The following is a 16,101-nucleotide window of genomic DNA, read 5'->3' on the forward strand; positions in this document are numbered from 1 at the left end:
TCATAAATTAATCCGTGTTTTTATGACAGCCGCATCTACGGCGTTTGTTGCGGCATTCAATTGACGTCATGAAATGTTTTCCATGACATGTTTTGCGTGTCATGAAAAGTGTTTTCTGTTGTAGTGTTCCTAGTTTATTAATGCATTGCTTCTTATTCGATCAGAAAAAAAACCACCTTAGGGGGGGGTTTGATTTGGATGGTTTTTTTTTTTTTTGTTTTTTTTTTTAATGATAATTGAGGGAAAAATGAAATATTGAAGAATTTTTTCTTGACGGGTAGGGAAGCAAGTTAGGGTACGTATATTTAGAAGCTCCCAATGCCCAAATGAGTCTACATAGTTTTAATAGTATTCCTCTCCTTCATATTTTCGAGAGAGAAACTTCTCGGCCTACAACAAAACAATGGCTGATTTGTTATTACAGCCCAATAATATGATGGCATTTATACTTTTATATTTTTTCACATAATAATTTCTCTAATTTCAAAATAAAAACTATCTTTTGGAATGCCAAATTAGCCCTTATCCTTATTATAAGTAAGTTTTTTTATATTTTTAAATACCGTATTTTATTATATAAGGATCAAAATAATTATGTATCATATCTTTTTTTTTTTTTGGGCAATGCATCATATCAACTAACAAGCAATTGTTAACAATTTTTTTTATTTTTCTTTTTATTCTGGAATATATGAAAGAAAGCATAGCTTTTATAATTATTACTGTATAGCAGACGACACCATAACAAGTAGAAAGCATCAAAACTGGAAAGGAATAACGAACAGACCAAAAGAAACACCTAAACATCAACGCCCGACATGATCAAACATTATTCAAAAATTAACTACTGGAGTACGTGATGGAGTCGATCTGGAGATATATTCTGTAATTAAGCCAACTTGGTGGAATTGGGCAGAGGAGCCGGAGCTGGTGGAGCAGAAGTAGTGGTGGTTGCAGCGGCGGCGGTGGCATCACAGTAGCCACGTAAAATGTTACCCTCCTCGGCCGTGAAGCCGAGGGAAGTAAGCATTGCAGGCCAGCAGTTACGTGTGATAATACCAATGGCTTTGCAGCAGTCAGGCCCAATATCAGCCTGGCCGTTGAGGAAAAATGCAATAATTTCATTTGAGCAAGATTTCAGCTCCATCAGCGCATTCCAACAATCCACTAGTGGGCCTTCGCCGCCACTGCCACCGCCGCCTCCGCCGCCTCCGCCGCCTCCGCTTGTTTTGACCCTTGCAGTGATGGGAATGAGCTCTCTTGTGGCAGTTGCATGGTTTGCCATGATGAGGCAGGTGAGTGTGATCGCCAGGATATTCGCCACATTTTTGGAAGCCATGGTTACTTGTTGTGTTGTGTTGGGTTTTGTAATGTGAGTGTTTGTGTGAATTTAGAGGCTGAGTGAAGAATATAGTTGATGATGAGTGATAGGGGTTTGGGAAATTATTTTATAGTGAAGGTGAGGGCCGTTAGGGAGAGGAGAGGACTGCTAGAACTTAATTAAGGTGTTAAGTGGTTTTATGATTAATTATGTGGTTTAATTGTGTTTAATCAAAACGGTTAAGTGGTTAACGGAAGCTAGCTGATGCCTGATGGCTTTCCAGGACAGTTACTGATTGGGAAGCCTTAAGGTCAATATATTGCTGAGACAGAGAGGCGACTAATCGATACCCATTTGCAATGGGATTGATAGTCTACCAAATCGATCAATAGGTAATTCTATACATTTCATTGAATTTAATTGTTTAATTAAAGAAAATGAAGTTTAATCATTAATTACCGCTCAAGCATTCAGGTTAAGCATGTGCATTGTGAAAGAAAAATTGTTGCAAATAATTCATAAAATTCAGTCATAATTTGGAGCTGGATTGTGCTAGATTCTATTCTCCCCCGTCGGTTGGGCCTTTCTTGATGATTTGGTGGACATTTCTAGGCCCTGTGGGATCTCTGTTCATCCTCTCCTTATTAGTTTGACCATGTCGCTGACCATGTCGTTGAAGAAACTTCTAGTGGTTGAGTGTGTAGTTTTCCCTAGAGATGGTCTACTTCATGTGCCAACGTGAGAGCCCAAGCCATCATTTGTTCTCAATTCCTATTTGTCAAATGGAATAAAAAATTATTATGTGTATTTGATGTAGTTACATCGGTGTAATATATAATTAATTTATATCTTATAATATGTGTGGATGTTATTAAAACTATACTTTACAAGATCTTACACTTATAAATTCGTTGTCCACCTATATTATAACACGTAAATTAGTTATACCATTTGTTAGTATAGGTTATAAATATATAATAATTTTTCGCCATGAACTAGTTGGTGCCCTACAAAAGGAAATTTTTTTGAGAATATGGCTAGTTTTCTGCATGTGGTATACGTATATCACACTCACCATTTTGCTTTATGGGCATTGAGTCACCAAATTTAACAAAAAATATAATGTTTCAGTAACAAACTAACAACCATATTCCATTACAAAATTACGGAAAAGAACCCTACTCTCTAATTAATAACATATTTCTTTTACAATCCAAATATTTTATTTTTCATTTTTAAAAGAGTTTGAAAACTTGGCCAACCTCATGCAAGAGTTGCAACTTGCAACAACTTCCTTCTCACACAAATGCAGTTGGCACCTGCCTAAATAAGTGCATGGGAGGTACGTCGCGAAGTGGTCGATCTCCATCGTGGAGGCCAGTCATCATGCTGGTCTCCTCCACTATATCTTTCTTTTTCAAAGTTTTTCCTTGCTTTTTTTTAGTATCTAAATTTGGCTCTTGTCATAATTAGGTCCTTTTATTCTAATTTCATATCCAAACTTTTATTTTGCCCAAATTTAATGTATAATGTAATTCTGTCAAATAATACTAATATATAGTGTCAAAACAAGTACATTTTAGTCAATCCATGTAATAATTTGATGAATTGAGTAGATATGATAATAATTTGTAAATTTCATATTCTTAATTTTATGGGTAGGTATCATATTTTTTCTCAAAAAAACAAAAAAAGTAGATATCATATTTTGAAAATTTTAATATTGGTCCTGTCGTTAATTGAGTGTACTAACTACTAATCAAATCTAAGGATGCATATAGAATTTTGGCCAAAAAAACAAAAAGGATGCATATAGAATTTACCCAACCCACTAATCCACTATGTGTCTAAGCGATACGGGCATACGGCCCGATCCATTTGTTTTGGGCCCAGCCCAAATTATTTTTCCGTCACCAGAAAATTCCCAGTTCGTACTTGGCAGGAACACAGCGATTGGCGCCCTAAACAAGCAGCGAAGAGGTTACCAAAGAGAAGGAGATTCAGATGAGCGTCTCCGATCTGCCAAAGAAGGAAGCGAACGTGCTGAATGGGCACGAGGGCGCAGTATTAGCAGCGAGGTTCAACAGCGACGGCAATTACTGCCTCAGCTGCGGCAAAGACCGAACCATCAGACTCTGGAACCCCCACCGTGGCATCCACATCAAGACCTACAAGTCCCATGGCCGCGAAGTCCTCGATGTTCACGTCACCTCGTAACTACCCATCTCCGTTTTTGAATTTTTGGGTTGAATTTTTCACTTCCCAGTTGCCCAATTCATTGATTGATACTGAATTTTTCACCACTCAATTGCCCAATTCATTGATTTATACTGAATTTTTCACCACCCAATTGCCCAATTCATTGATTAATAGTGAGTTTTTCACTACCCAATTGACCGTTTCATTGATTAATAGTTTTCCTTTTGGGTTTGTAGGGACAACTCCAAATTGTGCTCAGGTGGTGGTGACAGACAAATCTTCTACTGGGATGTGGCGACAGGTCGGGTCATTCGAAAGTTTCGGGGCCACGATGGGGGGGTGAATGCTGTGAAGTTCAATGAGTATGCGTCTGTTGTAGTCTCAGCTGGTTATGATCAATCTCTGCGTGCTTGGGACTGCAGGTCTCACAGCACTGAGCCAATTCAGGTTAGGATTGTAATTGCTATTTTAATTTATTTTCTTTTTCTTAATTTGTTTAGTTGTTTGTAATTGCTTGTTTTTTTATTTTTGTGGTAATTTGCAGATAATTGACACATTTACGGATAGTGTAATGTCTGTTTGCTTAACAAAGACTGAAATTATTGGTGGAAGTGTCGATGGAACTGTTCGGACATTTGACATTCGTATGGGGAGGTGTGTTGCAATGTTGTGAAAACACACATTTTAATTTAAACTATATCGCATAGTTTCTTTGTAAAAGAGAATGTTAAACGACCTCTTTGTATGCTAAACTTATATGCTCTAAATTTTAATTAGATAATTTTGGTGAGATGATGGTGATGTTGTTTAATGATGTGTTACATAGAGAACAATCCGATGACTTTGGACAACCTGTCAACTGTATCTCAATGTCAAATGATGGTAATTGCATATTAGCCAGTTTCTTAGATTCGACTTTACGGCTTCTTGACAGGTAAATACTTTCGATATCACTTACTTTAGGCATATATCTAGCTTAATTTGTAACCCTTTTCACTAATTATTTCTTGTGAATCTTGTGATAGGTCTTCTGGTGAATTACTTCAAGAATACAGAGGACATACTTGTAAGGTTAGTATGCAGATGTGTTATTCTGGCTTCTGGCACTCTGTCATGGTTCCTTCGCTTTTGTATAATTCAGATATACATTCTAGCTTTTTTTTGGCTGGAAGTTCTTTTGATTTATTGGTTTCTTATGTGTTCAATATTTTAGATGTGACATTGCATAATGCGCACCTTTTTATACTTCTCATGGCATTCTGTAGTGATCTCGCAATATTTGACATAGGGTACTTGTAATATTTTGACTTTCTTTGTTCATGAGTTCTTATCATTTCCATCGGTTGTTTCTATATCAGTCTTACAAATTGGACTGCTGCCTTACCAACACTGATGCCCATGTTATTGGTGGATCTGAGGATGGTTTCATTTTCTTCTGGGATCTGGTAGATGCATCTGTGGCATCAAGTTTCCGAGCACATGCATCAGTGGTAAAGCCTGTTTTTCCTTTATATGCATTATGGTGTTTCTTTCAAAATGATGCTAAATGCTCTTAATGTCCCTGCTACTTATACAGACTAATTCTTTCAAGAAGCTTTTTACTTCCACAAATCTATTAATCTTTTGTGGGGGTAATTGGATAAGCTTGTCAACAAATTCAAGAATAAGAAGTGCTCTTTCATTATATTGCTTTAGTTCTTATGCTTTTTCTGCTTTTTTAAGGCTTCTTTCTTTATGATGCTTTATGAATTGTTCTTTTCATTATTCTTTTATTGTTTTGCTGTCATTGTGTTATTTAAGCCTTTTCTTTTGCTATATTGCCAAGTGATACATATATATGTAAAAAAAATAAAAAAAATTGTTCTGTTGCATTTTCATAATAGACTCTTGATGGATAGTAGTCCTCCCTCTTGAAAATCCTCCCCTCCCATGAAATTAACCAGACCCTCTTTTTAGTGGAGAGGCGCCTTGACTGTGAAGTGGCTGTGTGGAGGTCTTAAATTATAAACAAACTACTCCATGTTGTCTTCATAACCAAATGTTATTGCATAAATATTCAATAAGTAGATGATCATCAGGCAGTTCCAACATGCTACTGGAAATAGCAATCATGGGCAATAGTTCTTCGGGGGGCTACACCCAAAATTATTACTGTCACTGGCTTCTTATAGTAAATTCCACGATAACCTGAATCTTAATTGGGCCTACTTCTGGTAATAGTATGATTATAATTCTTATCTATTTGCTTTTCAGGTGAAATGGTGCAAAAGTCGAAAAATCAATTAGACTGTGTCAAAAAATATGAAAGTCCAGGGAATACTTGGACTAAAGTTTTGACGTGAAACAGATCCATTGTAAAATATTAGTAGTTTACCTGTCTGAAAACTTTCCTGTCCTTTCTTAGTTCTTACGTATGAATTGTTATGTGCTCTCACCTTCTGTTCTGGTTCGAGTACCATTGTTGAAATATTTCAGTTTGCAAAGATGTTCAAGTATAGATTTTCACTTGATGACTGGTTTTTGATTAATATGTGAACCAAAATGCTTGTAGAAAGTTCCTTGCTCTAAAAGCTTGTGAAATTTTCTTTTTTCAGGTAACAAGTGTCAGCTATCACCCAAAGGACAACTGCATGATAAGTTCTTCTGTTGATGGCACCATCAAGGTGTGGAAGACATGACAACATAATTAAGCGCAATTAAGCAACTCAACCCGTGCTGCAATGTGGATTAGCTATCTTGCCCTGCTCATATTTTCCAGTGAGTGTTCTACTATTCGAAGGACTAACTGCATTTTCAAGCACCTTGTACTGAAATACATTCTGATTATAGAATTGAATCTGTCAGGTTGTTTAAGTGTTTTCCTTGTTTGTATCGAGTACTCTAATTGATGTATTTTCGTTAACATGAATTTCAAGCATACTGGGATATAGGAATTGAAACAAACTCATTCTCTCTATGGGAATTTCCCTTGTTTTTCTAGTCTACCAAGTAGGAAATGGTGCTCCTGGGGTAGTCAAAGACTCAAACTACAGATTGGATCTTATTTTGCGCATTATACCTCTAATCAATTACAAAGGCAGTTTGGTGATCCATGACATTCAATGCAGAACACGTGTTGAGGCATAGTGGCAAAATTCTTTAGTTGTGGATAATTTTCAGTGCACATTGATAAAACGAATATGACTATATCCATGAGTTCCAGTGATTACTAAAATCCTCAGTTCAAATAATCATCAACATGTTCACACGCTAAAAAAAAAAAATTAAGCGAGACATTTTTAAGTGTTTGTGTTGAGCATTTGAGCTTTCTAGTGTTCAAATGCTCAGCTTGCATGTAACCGGCAGTTCGTTACAATCCATAACTATATAAAAAAATAAATAAGAAGTTATTTACATGGTTTTTCTTTTAAATGTTACTTGTAGAATGTTGATATATTAATATAAGAAAGTAATACTAATACACATAGGTCCAAATAAAAAAATTTTAAAAATTCCAAAAAAAAAAAAATTGTTATTGTTAGTGAGTAACATAATATTGTTGCTGATTGACAATATATTTATAATATGAGCAAATTACACATTATAAGGTGTGCAGTGGACTTTTGGATAATTGCCAATATGAAAATTTTGAATAAAATTTACATAAACGAAATATCAAAGAAAAAAAAGAGTAATGATAAATATTGCCAAATATTCAATAAATTCGGATTGCCTTGTTGATATTTTATTAATACCTTGATTTTGGTTTTCATTTTTGTTTAATTCTTTATTTCATAAAGAGAGAATTGTTTGGAAATACTGGCTTGAACTTTCTTCCTAAGTATCCCAAGCAATTTTGAATTGCAAGCAAAGACAAAAGGAAGTGTCGAAAGCAAAAGTGTCACTTGTGAGAGAAAAAGTGTCTGGCCCCCAAGAAATGTGGAATATATGCATGCAAAGCCTTGGCATTGTTCCCTGCTGGCTTCGACAACGTCCCAAAGATCTTTAGCCATCAAGTAGCTAGGTATAACCCGAACAGTCCAATGTAGTTTGTTAAAAATTTGGAGAACAATTGCACTAGGGACCACTGTAGCTGCCATGCTCAACCTGTCAATTTATAATACTAACTAATTATTGATATAGTGGTATTTTACTCACTTTGTTGGAAGAGATTTTAAATTTGATTCTTCATTACCTAAACAAAGAAATAATAAGAGTCAAAAGATAATTCCAATTTTGTAACTGTTACTTAATTAAATGGACATGATTATAAGTAAAAGGGTTAATTACAATTTATCCTCTCAAAGTATTGGCCAGGGTGTCCGCACTTTGCTTCCCTAACTAAATTTTTTGACACTCCACCTTCAAGAATATGTTCCATCAAATACATAATCCCCTTCTGTTAAAAAAAATACGACTATTAGTTAAGTACACATGACCTTCTCTCTGAACACCTATTGTGTAAAACGAACGAAGAAGACTATTTAAGGTTGGTGTCTTCTATTTGACTAAACATAGTATGAGGGGTAAAAGTGTAAAAAAATTGAGTTTGGGGGGTAAAGTGCCAATTCCCAATAGTTTAGGGGGGAGGGGTAAATTGTAAGTAGTCCTAAGTAAAAAGCTGGTGGCGTGCCATGCATGAAGAATTTAAGAATTTAAGAAATTAAGAAAAGAGAAGTGTGATTTTCTCAAAAGACCAACATTTTCTCAAATAGAAAAATAAATACGAAAATTAGGCGTAGATTCAATTTTGAACTGCGCGCCATTCCAACTAAAATCATATAGTTGTTTAGATTTTTATTCAAATCTAATTTTTTAGGCTGATGTCCAAAATAGAAGCTCAAAAACTTGAGAGTTAAAATGGAAGATATTACTGAATTGATGATTTGTATCCTGGAGTATTTAGACAATCACGTCACATTAATCCACTTTGAGTCTGAGAAAGGAACGCAGTGGGACCCACGAAGAATAAACACAAATGCTTTAGTAAAAGTAAAAGTAAGAAACCTTACTTCTTTTGACTTCTTTTGGTAATTAAAAGAATAAATTAAAGCAGGCCGATATGCAATTTATTATATTATGTCGACAACAATTACCAGCAAAACCACTACAATATAATATATATATATATATGTGTTTGTGTGTGCGCGCACACGAACGGAGTGGGTAATATATTATAAATTTACAAGCTGCTGCATGCATGCTTTGTGAAGATATCTCCAATTCAATCTGACTGTGAGTGGTTAATTATACTTGTTTCGTTCAGTATTTCTTTGATTTGTTTGTTTTCAAGTATATATGATAAATTGACAGATTGAGCTAGCTATCTAGTCTGCTAGTTTTTCCTGTTTTTTACGTTGTCTTTGTTTGTTTGCAGCTAGCTAGCTAGTCTGCTAGCATGGCCGCTGCTACAATGGTCGCTAGTGCAATTGTTGGTCAAGTCCTGAACCAAGACAACTACGAAGATTGGAGTGTACAGGTCAAAACCTATTTGATGGCTGAAGATCTATGGGACGTTGCGGAAGCCACCAGTGAAGCTCCGAAGCGCGAACATGGTGAAGCTATATTTGTGGCTTGGAGGAAGAAAAATGCCAAAGCTTTGCATGCCATCCAGATTTCTTGCGGGCCTGAAACTTTTTCTTTGATACGTGACAAAACCACTGCCAAAATTGCCTGGGATACTTTGGCTGCAAAATTCAGGCCAGGATTACTAAACAACCAAGGTCTCTCTCTCTCTCTCTCTCTCTCTCTCTCTCTCTCTCTCTCTCTCTCTCTCTCTCTCTGTATATATACATATCAAAATAACGAATATATGAATTAAGTAGGACGAACTCTAAATTATGACTATTAGTTTGGCCTTTATTTTATTTCTGTAGCCATAATTAAAGATCCGTGGCTTAGATCTACAATTTAAGAACAAACTTGATTTTCCCAAAATTTGGTAGGGAAAAAAGTTGCGTGGGACATGAATACAAGGCTGATTACAATTTTTAATTTGACGAAAAAGTTGTTAATTTATTAAACATTTAAGAGTACGTTCACCTATATATATATATATATATATATTGTTTAGACTTTAAGAATTGGCCAATCAAATGAATCCACCATCCCAACTATATCTTTTCGCTCTCATGGTGGAGCTCCTTTGATTGGCCATGATATTAGATTTCTAATAAATCACCCAGATTTGTAGTTTGTAAAAATGGCTGCAAAAATTGTTATCCTTTATGACGGTAATTAATTAAAAGAGTATACAAGAATTATTAATTCCACTTTCAGGAAAGAGTACATCTTTTCACACCTCAACCATTGAGGAGAAACAAGCAGTGGAAGGCTCAAAAGTTCAAGCAGAGGAAGACTCAGAGATAGGAACAAAGGAAGACTTCGAGACGGAAGAACAACACACTGCTGGTATATATTAATTAGTTATATGGGTCTCAATCGACATCAATTAAAGATTTAATTTCAATGTATACATATATCCAATTAAATAATCTTTGCATTATTTATTTGTCTTTTAAGTACGTTATTTATATTTAACACTCAATTACTTGGCAGGATATCAAAATACTAGCGTCCATTACTTCAGCGGTGATTAATATTGAAATTATGCAATGAGTTTCTTTCTGCTTCTCTGAATTTGCCAAGGTCACAGTTCTGCCTCTGGTTAAATCTGAACTATCCAACAATTAGTGGGAAGATTTCAAGCCATATCAGCTAGCCTAATTTTAGTTTTGGTTCTAAATTACATTTTTCGTCCCTATAATTTCAATCATTATTTTTAAGAGATAGAAAGAAAAGAAGAAATATATGAGGACACAGAGAGAGGCAACAGAAGGGAGTTAATTAGCATCCTTTTGAAATGAAAAATATTAAAATTAGGCTAGCTGATGGGGCTTCAACTCTAACCATTAATTGAATGCATGGTCGGGATTGTTCAGGCTTGGTAAATGTAGAGGTTTGTCTTTAAGTTATTTAATTATCTTTTACACTCAATTAAACAATAGTATAATAAGAAAAATACACTTGGCAGTACAACCGAATAATGCCAACTATGACTTCCGCGAGTATCAACCTTTCTTCCATGCTGTGAGATGTGGTGATTGGAATTATGCAAGGGAGTTTATTACGCGACATCCTAATGCAATAACAGCAAGATTTCCAGATTCCGGTAGGACAGCTCTTCACATCGCAACAGATGCTGGCCAAGTGCATATTGTTACAAAATGGGTGAATGCATGGTTACAAAGAACAAGAATTTACCTAGTATTGCTGATATTCACAATAGGCTTCCAGTTGTCTTGGCTTCTACATTGAACAACTGGGATATGGTTCGTTATCTCTACTCTGTCACTCCACTCGAAGATTTAATGCCAGAGAATGGCCTTAATGGTGCTGCACTTTTTTGCCATTCACTTTATTCCAAAACATTCGGTAAAATTTTAAATACTACTATCATTATTCATTAATATTGGAGCTTCAAATTTTTTGCCGCATATATAATTCTTGTTTTCTCTACTATATATAGATATTGCATGGGATCTACTTCGGCGGTGCCCACCTTTGATCAATTCTAAAGAACACAATGGGGTATACCCATTATTAGCATTGAGTCAAGTGTCTTTTGCATTCCCAAGTCGAACGCCGCTCAAATTCTGGCAACGATGGATCTATAAATGTTGGTATCGCATTCTCTTTATTTTCCTATTAAAATTAAGTTGATATGAGTTTTTAGCAACTGAGGGCTCGCCCTACATGTAGGGTTGTCCTTGGTTTGGTTTTTATCAAACCGACCAATTACATATCGAAATTTTTTGGTTTGGTAAATTGATTTTCACAATTTGAAAATTGAAAATCTGAAACTGACAAAAGTTGGTAAACTGATCGATTACCAAAAAAAACCGAATTGATTATTATTAGAAAATTGAAATATTTACCAAAAAAATTGAAATAATTACCGAAATTTAATTATATATATTTATATAATACTATATATTATGTTAATTAGTAACATAAATACATATAAACTAAATATAAAAAAATATAAATATATATAATGTTATTATATTAATATTATTAAAAGTGTGGGTTGAGATATATAGTCATTCTGTAATAAAGTAAAGGTTATCATTTTAGGAAAATAAAAACCTTATTGTTAGGTAAGTAATGCATATATATATAAAATTTTATTCATGTGCGGATGTCCGCACATGATCGAGCTCGTATATATATATAATATATCATACATAGTATTCATATTTGTCGGTACACATACATACTAAATAAATATGATAGATACTAATATATATTATTAAACTACTTGTACTATTATAGATTCTTTGTAATACTAATATTAATATTATTTCTATTAATACTAGTACTGTACTAAACTACCAATACTACTTGTTTAAATATATATATCTAACTAATATTATATGTTATGCATCAAATTGAATTAAATTTCAATTTATATTGATATATAATTAGTATTATTATAATGAAACCGAAAATGAATCGAAGATATACTGAAAATAAATAGAAAAGTATTAGATATCAAAATTATCGAAATCGAAGTTGACAAAAAATTTCGGAATCGGAAAATACCGAAACTGAAAAATACCGAAAAAAAAATTACCAAACTGAAAAAGTACCGAATTTTTTTGGTTTTGGTAAGACTCATTACCTAACCGAAGAGACCGATGGGCAGCCCTACCTGTATGGCACCTCCTTCATTTTATGTTGAGAAAGCCATAGTGCTCCCGCTACCTGCAACAAAGGGAGATGATCCATCGTAAGGGTGTCATGATGCCTCCTGGCCAGAGGAACCTCATGGTTTGCATGCAATGTCAATGTCCATAGTGTTGGGCCACCACGATTGAACTTTTTTGGCAAAAAAAAAAAAAAGATTATGTTGCTTGTTTTTTGTTTTTTTCCAAAGATTTTGTTGCTTTTGTTAGAGAAAAATGATTTAATAAAATAAAAGAATAATGAGGGGTAAAATAATAGTTTCCCTTTATTTTTATTTGAGGGCTGCTATTTGCACACATTTTTTTTTCTTTTTGCACACCCCTCTTAAAAAAAAAAAAAACCAATGTAAAAAAGACACACACACCCCTCTATCTCCTTCCTTCTCTCATCTCTTCCTTTCTTTGCAAACACAGCCTCGCCCCTCCTCCTCCTTCCTCCCCTCCCCTGTGCCCTCCCAGACCCACAACCCAGCCAAGCCCAACCCCCTTCCTTCTTCCTCCCCCCGCCACCCCCTCCTTCCCCTCCCTCTGTGACCCACCTCCTCCTCTTTTTCTCTTCCACCTTTTGCCTTTCTCTACAAACACAGCCTCACCCCTCCTCCTCCTTCCTCCCCATCCCCTGCGCCCTCCCAGACCCACCAACCCAATCAAGCCCGACCCCCCTCCTACTTCATCCCCCTGCTACCCCCACCTTCTTCCCATCCCTCTGCGACCCATCGCCCCTGCCAAACCCGACCCACCTCCTCCGAAACCCAACCCCAGCTTCTTCCCTTACCTCCGCGACCAACCCACCCCGGTGACCACCCTTCAACATTTTATCAAAAAAAAAAAAAAACAAATGCAGGCACAGGGGAGGGGGAGGAATGAAGAGGAGGGGCAGGGCTATGTTTGCAGAGAAAGGAAGAGATGAGAGAGGGAAAGGGAGAGAGAGAGAGAAAGGGGTGTGTGTCGTTTCACATTGATTTTTTTTTTTTTAAGAAGGGTGTGCAAAAAGGAAAAAAAAAAAAAGGTTGTGCAAATAGCAACCCTATTTTATTTTAATGAAGGCCAATGGAGAAATTTTAAGTAGGCAATTATCTCGGGCCTAGAAATGATGAGGGCCCTCAATTTTTTTTTTTTTTTTTGGGAAAGGAATATTGTGCTCTAATGATAATTGGAATCAGAGTTCATAGCATGAGTAAGCCATAAAGGAGAATCATCAAACCAAAAATTACACCCAAATTTTATATACATATATTTTAGGGTCCTCAAATTTTATAGATTAGATATTTTGTATACTTATGTACTATGTTAGACCCATCTAATGAACATAAAGAGTTATAGGCTGCATTTTATAAGAGGGCTGTTATTCGCAGACCCTTTTTAAAAAAAAAAACCCAAGGGAAAAGACCACCTTGCCCCTTTTTTCCTCTCTTTCTCCTTCCCTCACCTACACACCCCATCCCCCCGTACACACACACCCCATCCCCATCTCTTTTTTTCTTCTTCTTCTTCTTCTTCTTCCCCCCACCTGCACCTGCACCATTTCTTCTTCTTCTTTTTCCCCCCACCCCCACCTACACCTACACCTACACCTTTCTCTTCTTCTTCTTCTTCCCCCACCCCAACCACCTCACCCTGAGCCCTCCCCCCCTCTCTGGCTCCTCTCTCCTTGCCGCCTCCCCCTAAGCCAGCCCCTCCTCTCTCCTCTCGCCCCGCAGACAGCCAAAATCTTCCACACAAAAAAAAATTGCAAGGGTTGGACAGACACAGAGAAAGGGAGAGAGGAGAGGGGGAAGGAGAGAAAGAGAGAGAAGGGGAGAGAGGAGAAAGGGGCAGATAAGGGGTGGGGTGGTCGCCGACGGTGGTGGGTTGCTTGGCGTGGTGTGTGTGTTGGGTGGATTTTTTTTTTTTTGTTTAGGAGTGTACAAAAAGAAAAAAAAAAAAAAAGATGTGCAAATAGCAGCCCTTTTTTATAATTCTTCTAGAATCACCAGAATCTCATGATCGACTTTAAACAAAAGCACCATATTTTCTCTCCCATATTTTATTGACAAAAGCATGCGATTAACTGATTGATTAAGTGTGATATTATCACCCACAAGAAATAGAAAAGCATCAATCATTTTGATGGGGTGAAGTAGGTTTATACTAGACACGTCACATAAAGAAGTGCACTATAATGGAAGGATAAATTTCTTAAACAACTCAAGGTATCATAACCACAAAATAAAAAAAGAAAAAAACTGAAGGTATCCAACTCCCTATTTTCCTACTTTCAATTCAAGCAAATTAGCTAGCTTAAGTAACTTTCTTATTTCCTCCTTTAAAATTGATTTTGCTTCAAAGAAAATGTTTAATTAATGTATTGAATCAGCTAAATGTGTTCTTTTCTTGATAGGTATACCCATAGAACCTGCAGGTGGCGTCAATGATATTCATGGAAATGTTCAAATTGTAGAAAATAAACAAGGTAATCAAAGAGATATAATTTCCTCAGGTATGTTAATTAATTTTTATACCTTCGATTTTTTCTTTTGGAAAATATTTACACTAATCTGTAAATGATAACTGATCATAGCATGTTTTATGAGAGTAAAAATCCAATGAAAATCTATGCTATATACCCTTCTTTCATAGACTAGAATTAAGACATGTATGTTGTTTTGCATTTCTAAACCCTATCTTTGGCAAAACGTTTTAGGAGAATAATTTTTGATATTTCATTATCTACATAAGTGATCTTTATACAAGGCTACATACCTAATGACATAAGGAAAAATAACTACAACTACAATATTTTACAACCTAGACTCACACTAAGACTCACCCTTAAGTTGGTGCATAGATATCACATATATGACCAACTTATAGTGAGTCAAGAAACATCATGCTAGCTATTGCTTTAGTAAGCACATCCACTAGTTACTCTTTGGACTTCACAAAAGGAAAGCTAATGATCCCTGCTTCGAGATTCTTTTTATAAAATGTCTATCAATCTCAATATGCTTAGTCCGATCATTCTGAACAGGGTTATGAGCAATATCAATTGTTGACTTATTTTCACAATGTAAATTTATGATCCTTGTTTGTTTATAACCCAAGTCAGTTAATAAGTTCATTAACCAAAGCAACTCACAAACACCAAAAGCCATACCTTTATATATATTCGGGTTTGGCACTAGATCTTGCTATAACCAGTTGCTTCTTACTCCCCCAAGTAACAAGCTTTCCACCTAAAAATGTGAAATTTCCAATGGTAGCAGACCTCCTATTGTTAGCTGAACCTGCCCAATCTACATATTTATAGCCTTCAACATCAAGATGTTTAGTAAGCAAAAAACCCTTACTTGGAACAGATTTCAAATACTTCAAGATAAGCTCCATAGTATCCTGGAGCATGCATAAACTGGCTTGCCACATTTACTGCATATACAATAACAAGTTGATGTAGACAAGAGATGAGTCAATTCATACACAAAAAGTTAAAGAAATTAAGGCGATTCAAAGTTAGAAAAAAAAGTCCCCAGTTAGAAATTCTAGCACAAGAAGGTTGCCCATTGCTGGAAACGATCGAAAGTTGTTTTCTATATATTTCGGGATGACGTAACTTAGTGCAGAAATGTCCGATTTGGGCCCATAATATATTGATTTCAAGGGAAACGACGAGATCTACAAGACTCATAGTAAACTATGAGATCGTTCAATTTTTGGCCGAATAAGATTGTTTTCCTATCAAATCAGATTTTTATAGTTTTAGTAGTTTTTAAGATATTTCTAATTTTTTTGTTTCCTTTTCCAATCAGGATTGGTATTGGTTTGCTTAATTTGTTATTAAGGATTTCCTTTTTACGTTTCTTAGTAGGATTAGGGTTT

The 16,101-nt window shown here is 35.6% G+C and overlaps 3 protein-coding genes across 4 annotated transcripts; 2 read left to right on the plus strand and 1 right to left on the minus strand.

Annotated features, from left to right (window-relative positions):
• Nucleotides 1–889: 889 nt before the first annotated feature.
• Nucleotides 890–1,339, minus strand: LOC147291307 (uncharacterized). Its single transcript, XM_086235917.1, has one exon. It carries the CDS (start codon nt 1,337–1,339, stop codon nt 890–892), a length of 450 nt encoding a protein of 149 aa, XP_086092043.1.
• A 1,873-nt stretch (nt 1,340–3,212) lies between these two features.
• Nucleotides 3,213–6,592, plus strand: LOC147291308 (Transducin/WD40 repeat-like superfamily protein). The gene is made up of 7 exons (XM_086237481.1): nt 3,213–3,534; nt 3,757–3,967; nt 4,065–4,174; nt 4,347–4,454; nt 4,546–4,591; nt 4,879–5,010; nt 6,115–6,592. Exons 1-7 carry the CDS (start codon nt 3,326–3,328, stop codon nt 6,196–6,198), a joined length of 900 nt encoding a protein of 299 aa, XP_086093607.1. The 5' UTR covers nt 3,213–3,325; the 3' UTR covers nt 6,199–6,592.
• A 2,057-nt stretch (nt 6,593–8,649) lies between these two features.
• On the plus strand, nt 8,650–15,454 carry LOC147291309 (uncharacterized). 2 transcript variants are annotated; one of them, XM_086237974.1, is made up of 7 exons: nt 8,650–8,734; nt 8,877–9,222; nt 9,779–9,910; nt 10,058–10,090; nt 10,533–10,933; nt 11,028–11,177; nt 14,627–15,454. In XM_086237974.1, the coding sequence occupies exons 2-5, from the start codon at nt 8,898–8,900 to the stop codon at nt 10,814–10,816; spliced, it is 774 nt and encodes a 257-aa protein (XP_086094100.1). In that variant the 5' UTR covers nt 8,650–8,734; nt 8,877–8,897; the 3' UTR covers nt 10,817–10,933; nt 11,028–11,177; nt 14,627–15,454. The 2 variants fall into 2 exon arrangements, with proteins under 2 accessions (XP_086094100.1, XP_086094101.1); XM_086237975.1 differs by lacking the exon at nt 10,058–10,090.
• Nucleotides 15,455–16,101: the final 647 nt, after the last annotated feature.

Source organism: Dryas octopetala, chromosome 3, assembly GCF_963921425.1.
Source record: "Dryas octopetala chromosome 3, drDryOcto1.1, whole genome shotgun sequence".
Lineage (NCBI taxonomy): Eukaryota > Viridiplantae > Streptophyta > Magnoliopsida > Rosales > Rosaceae > Dryas > Dryas octopetala.

Bases quoted from the DNA above. Each gene is read 5' to 3' on its own strand.
- LOC147291307 (XM_086235917.1), bottom strand. From the start codon at position 1,339: ATGGCTTCCAAAAATGTGGCGAATATCCTGGCGATCACACTCACCTGC.
- LOC147291308 (XM_086237481.1), top strand. From the start codon at position 3,326: ATGAGCGTCTCCGATCTGCCAAAGAAGGAAGCGAACGTGCTGAATGGG. The intron at 3,535-3,756 runs GTAACTACCCAT...TTGGGTTTGTAG, and splicing joins CTCGATGTTCACGTCACCTC to GGACAACTCCAAATTGTGCT. The intron at 4,592-4,878 runs GTTAGTATGCAG...TTTCTATATCAG, and splicing joins ACAGAGGACATACTTGTAAG to TCTTACAAATTGGACTGCTG.
- LOC147291309 (XM_086237974.1), top strand. From the start codon at position 8,898: ATGGCCGCTGCTACAATGGTCGCTAGTGCAATTGTTGGTCAAGTCCTG. The intron at 9,223-9,778 runs GTCTCTCTCTCT...TTCCACTTTCAG, and splicing joins AGGATTACTAAACAACCAAG to GAAAGAGTACATCTTTTCAC. The intron at 10,091-10,532 runs GTGATTAATATT...TACACTTGGCAG, and splicing joins TAGCGTCCATTACTTCAGCG to TACAACCGAATAATGCCAAC.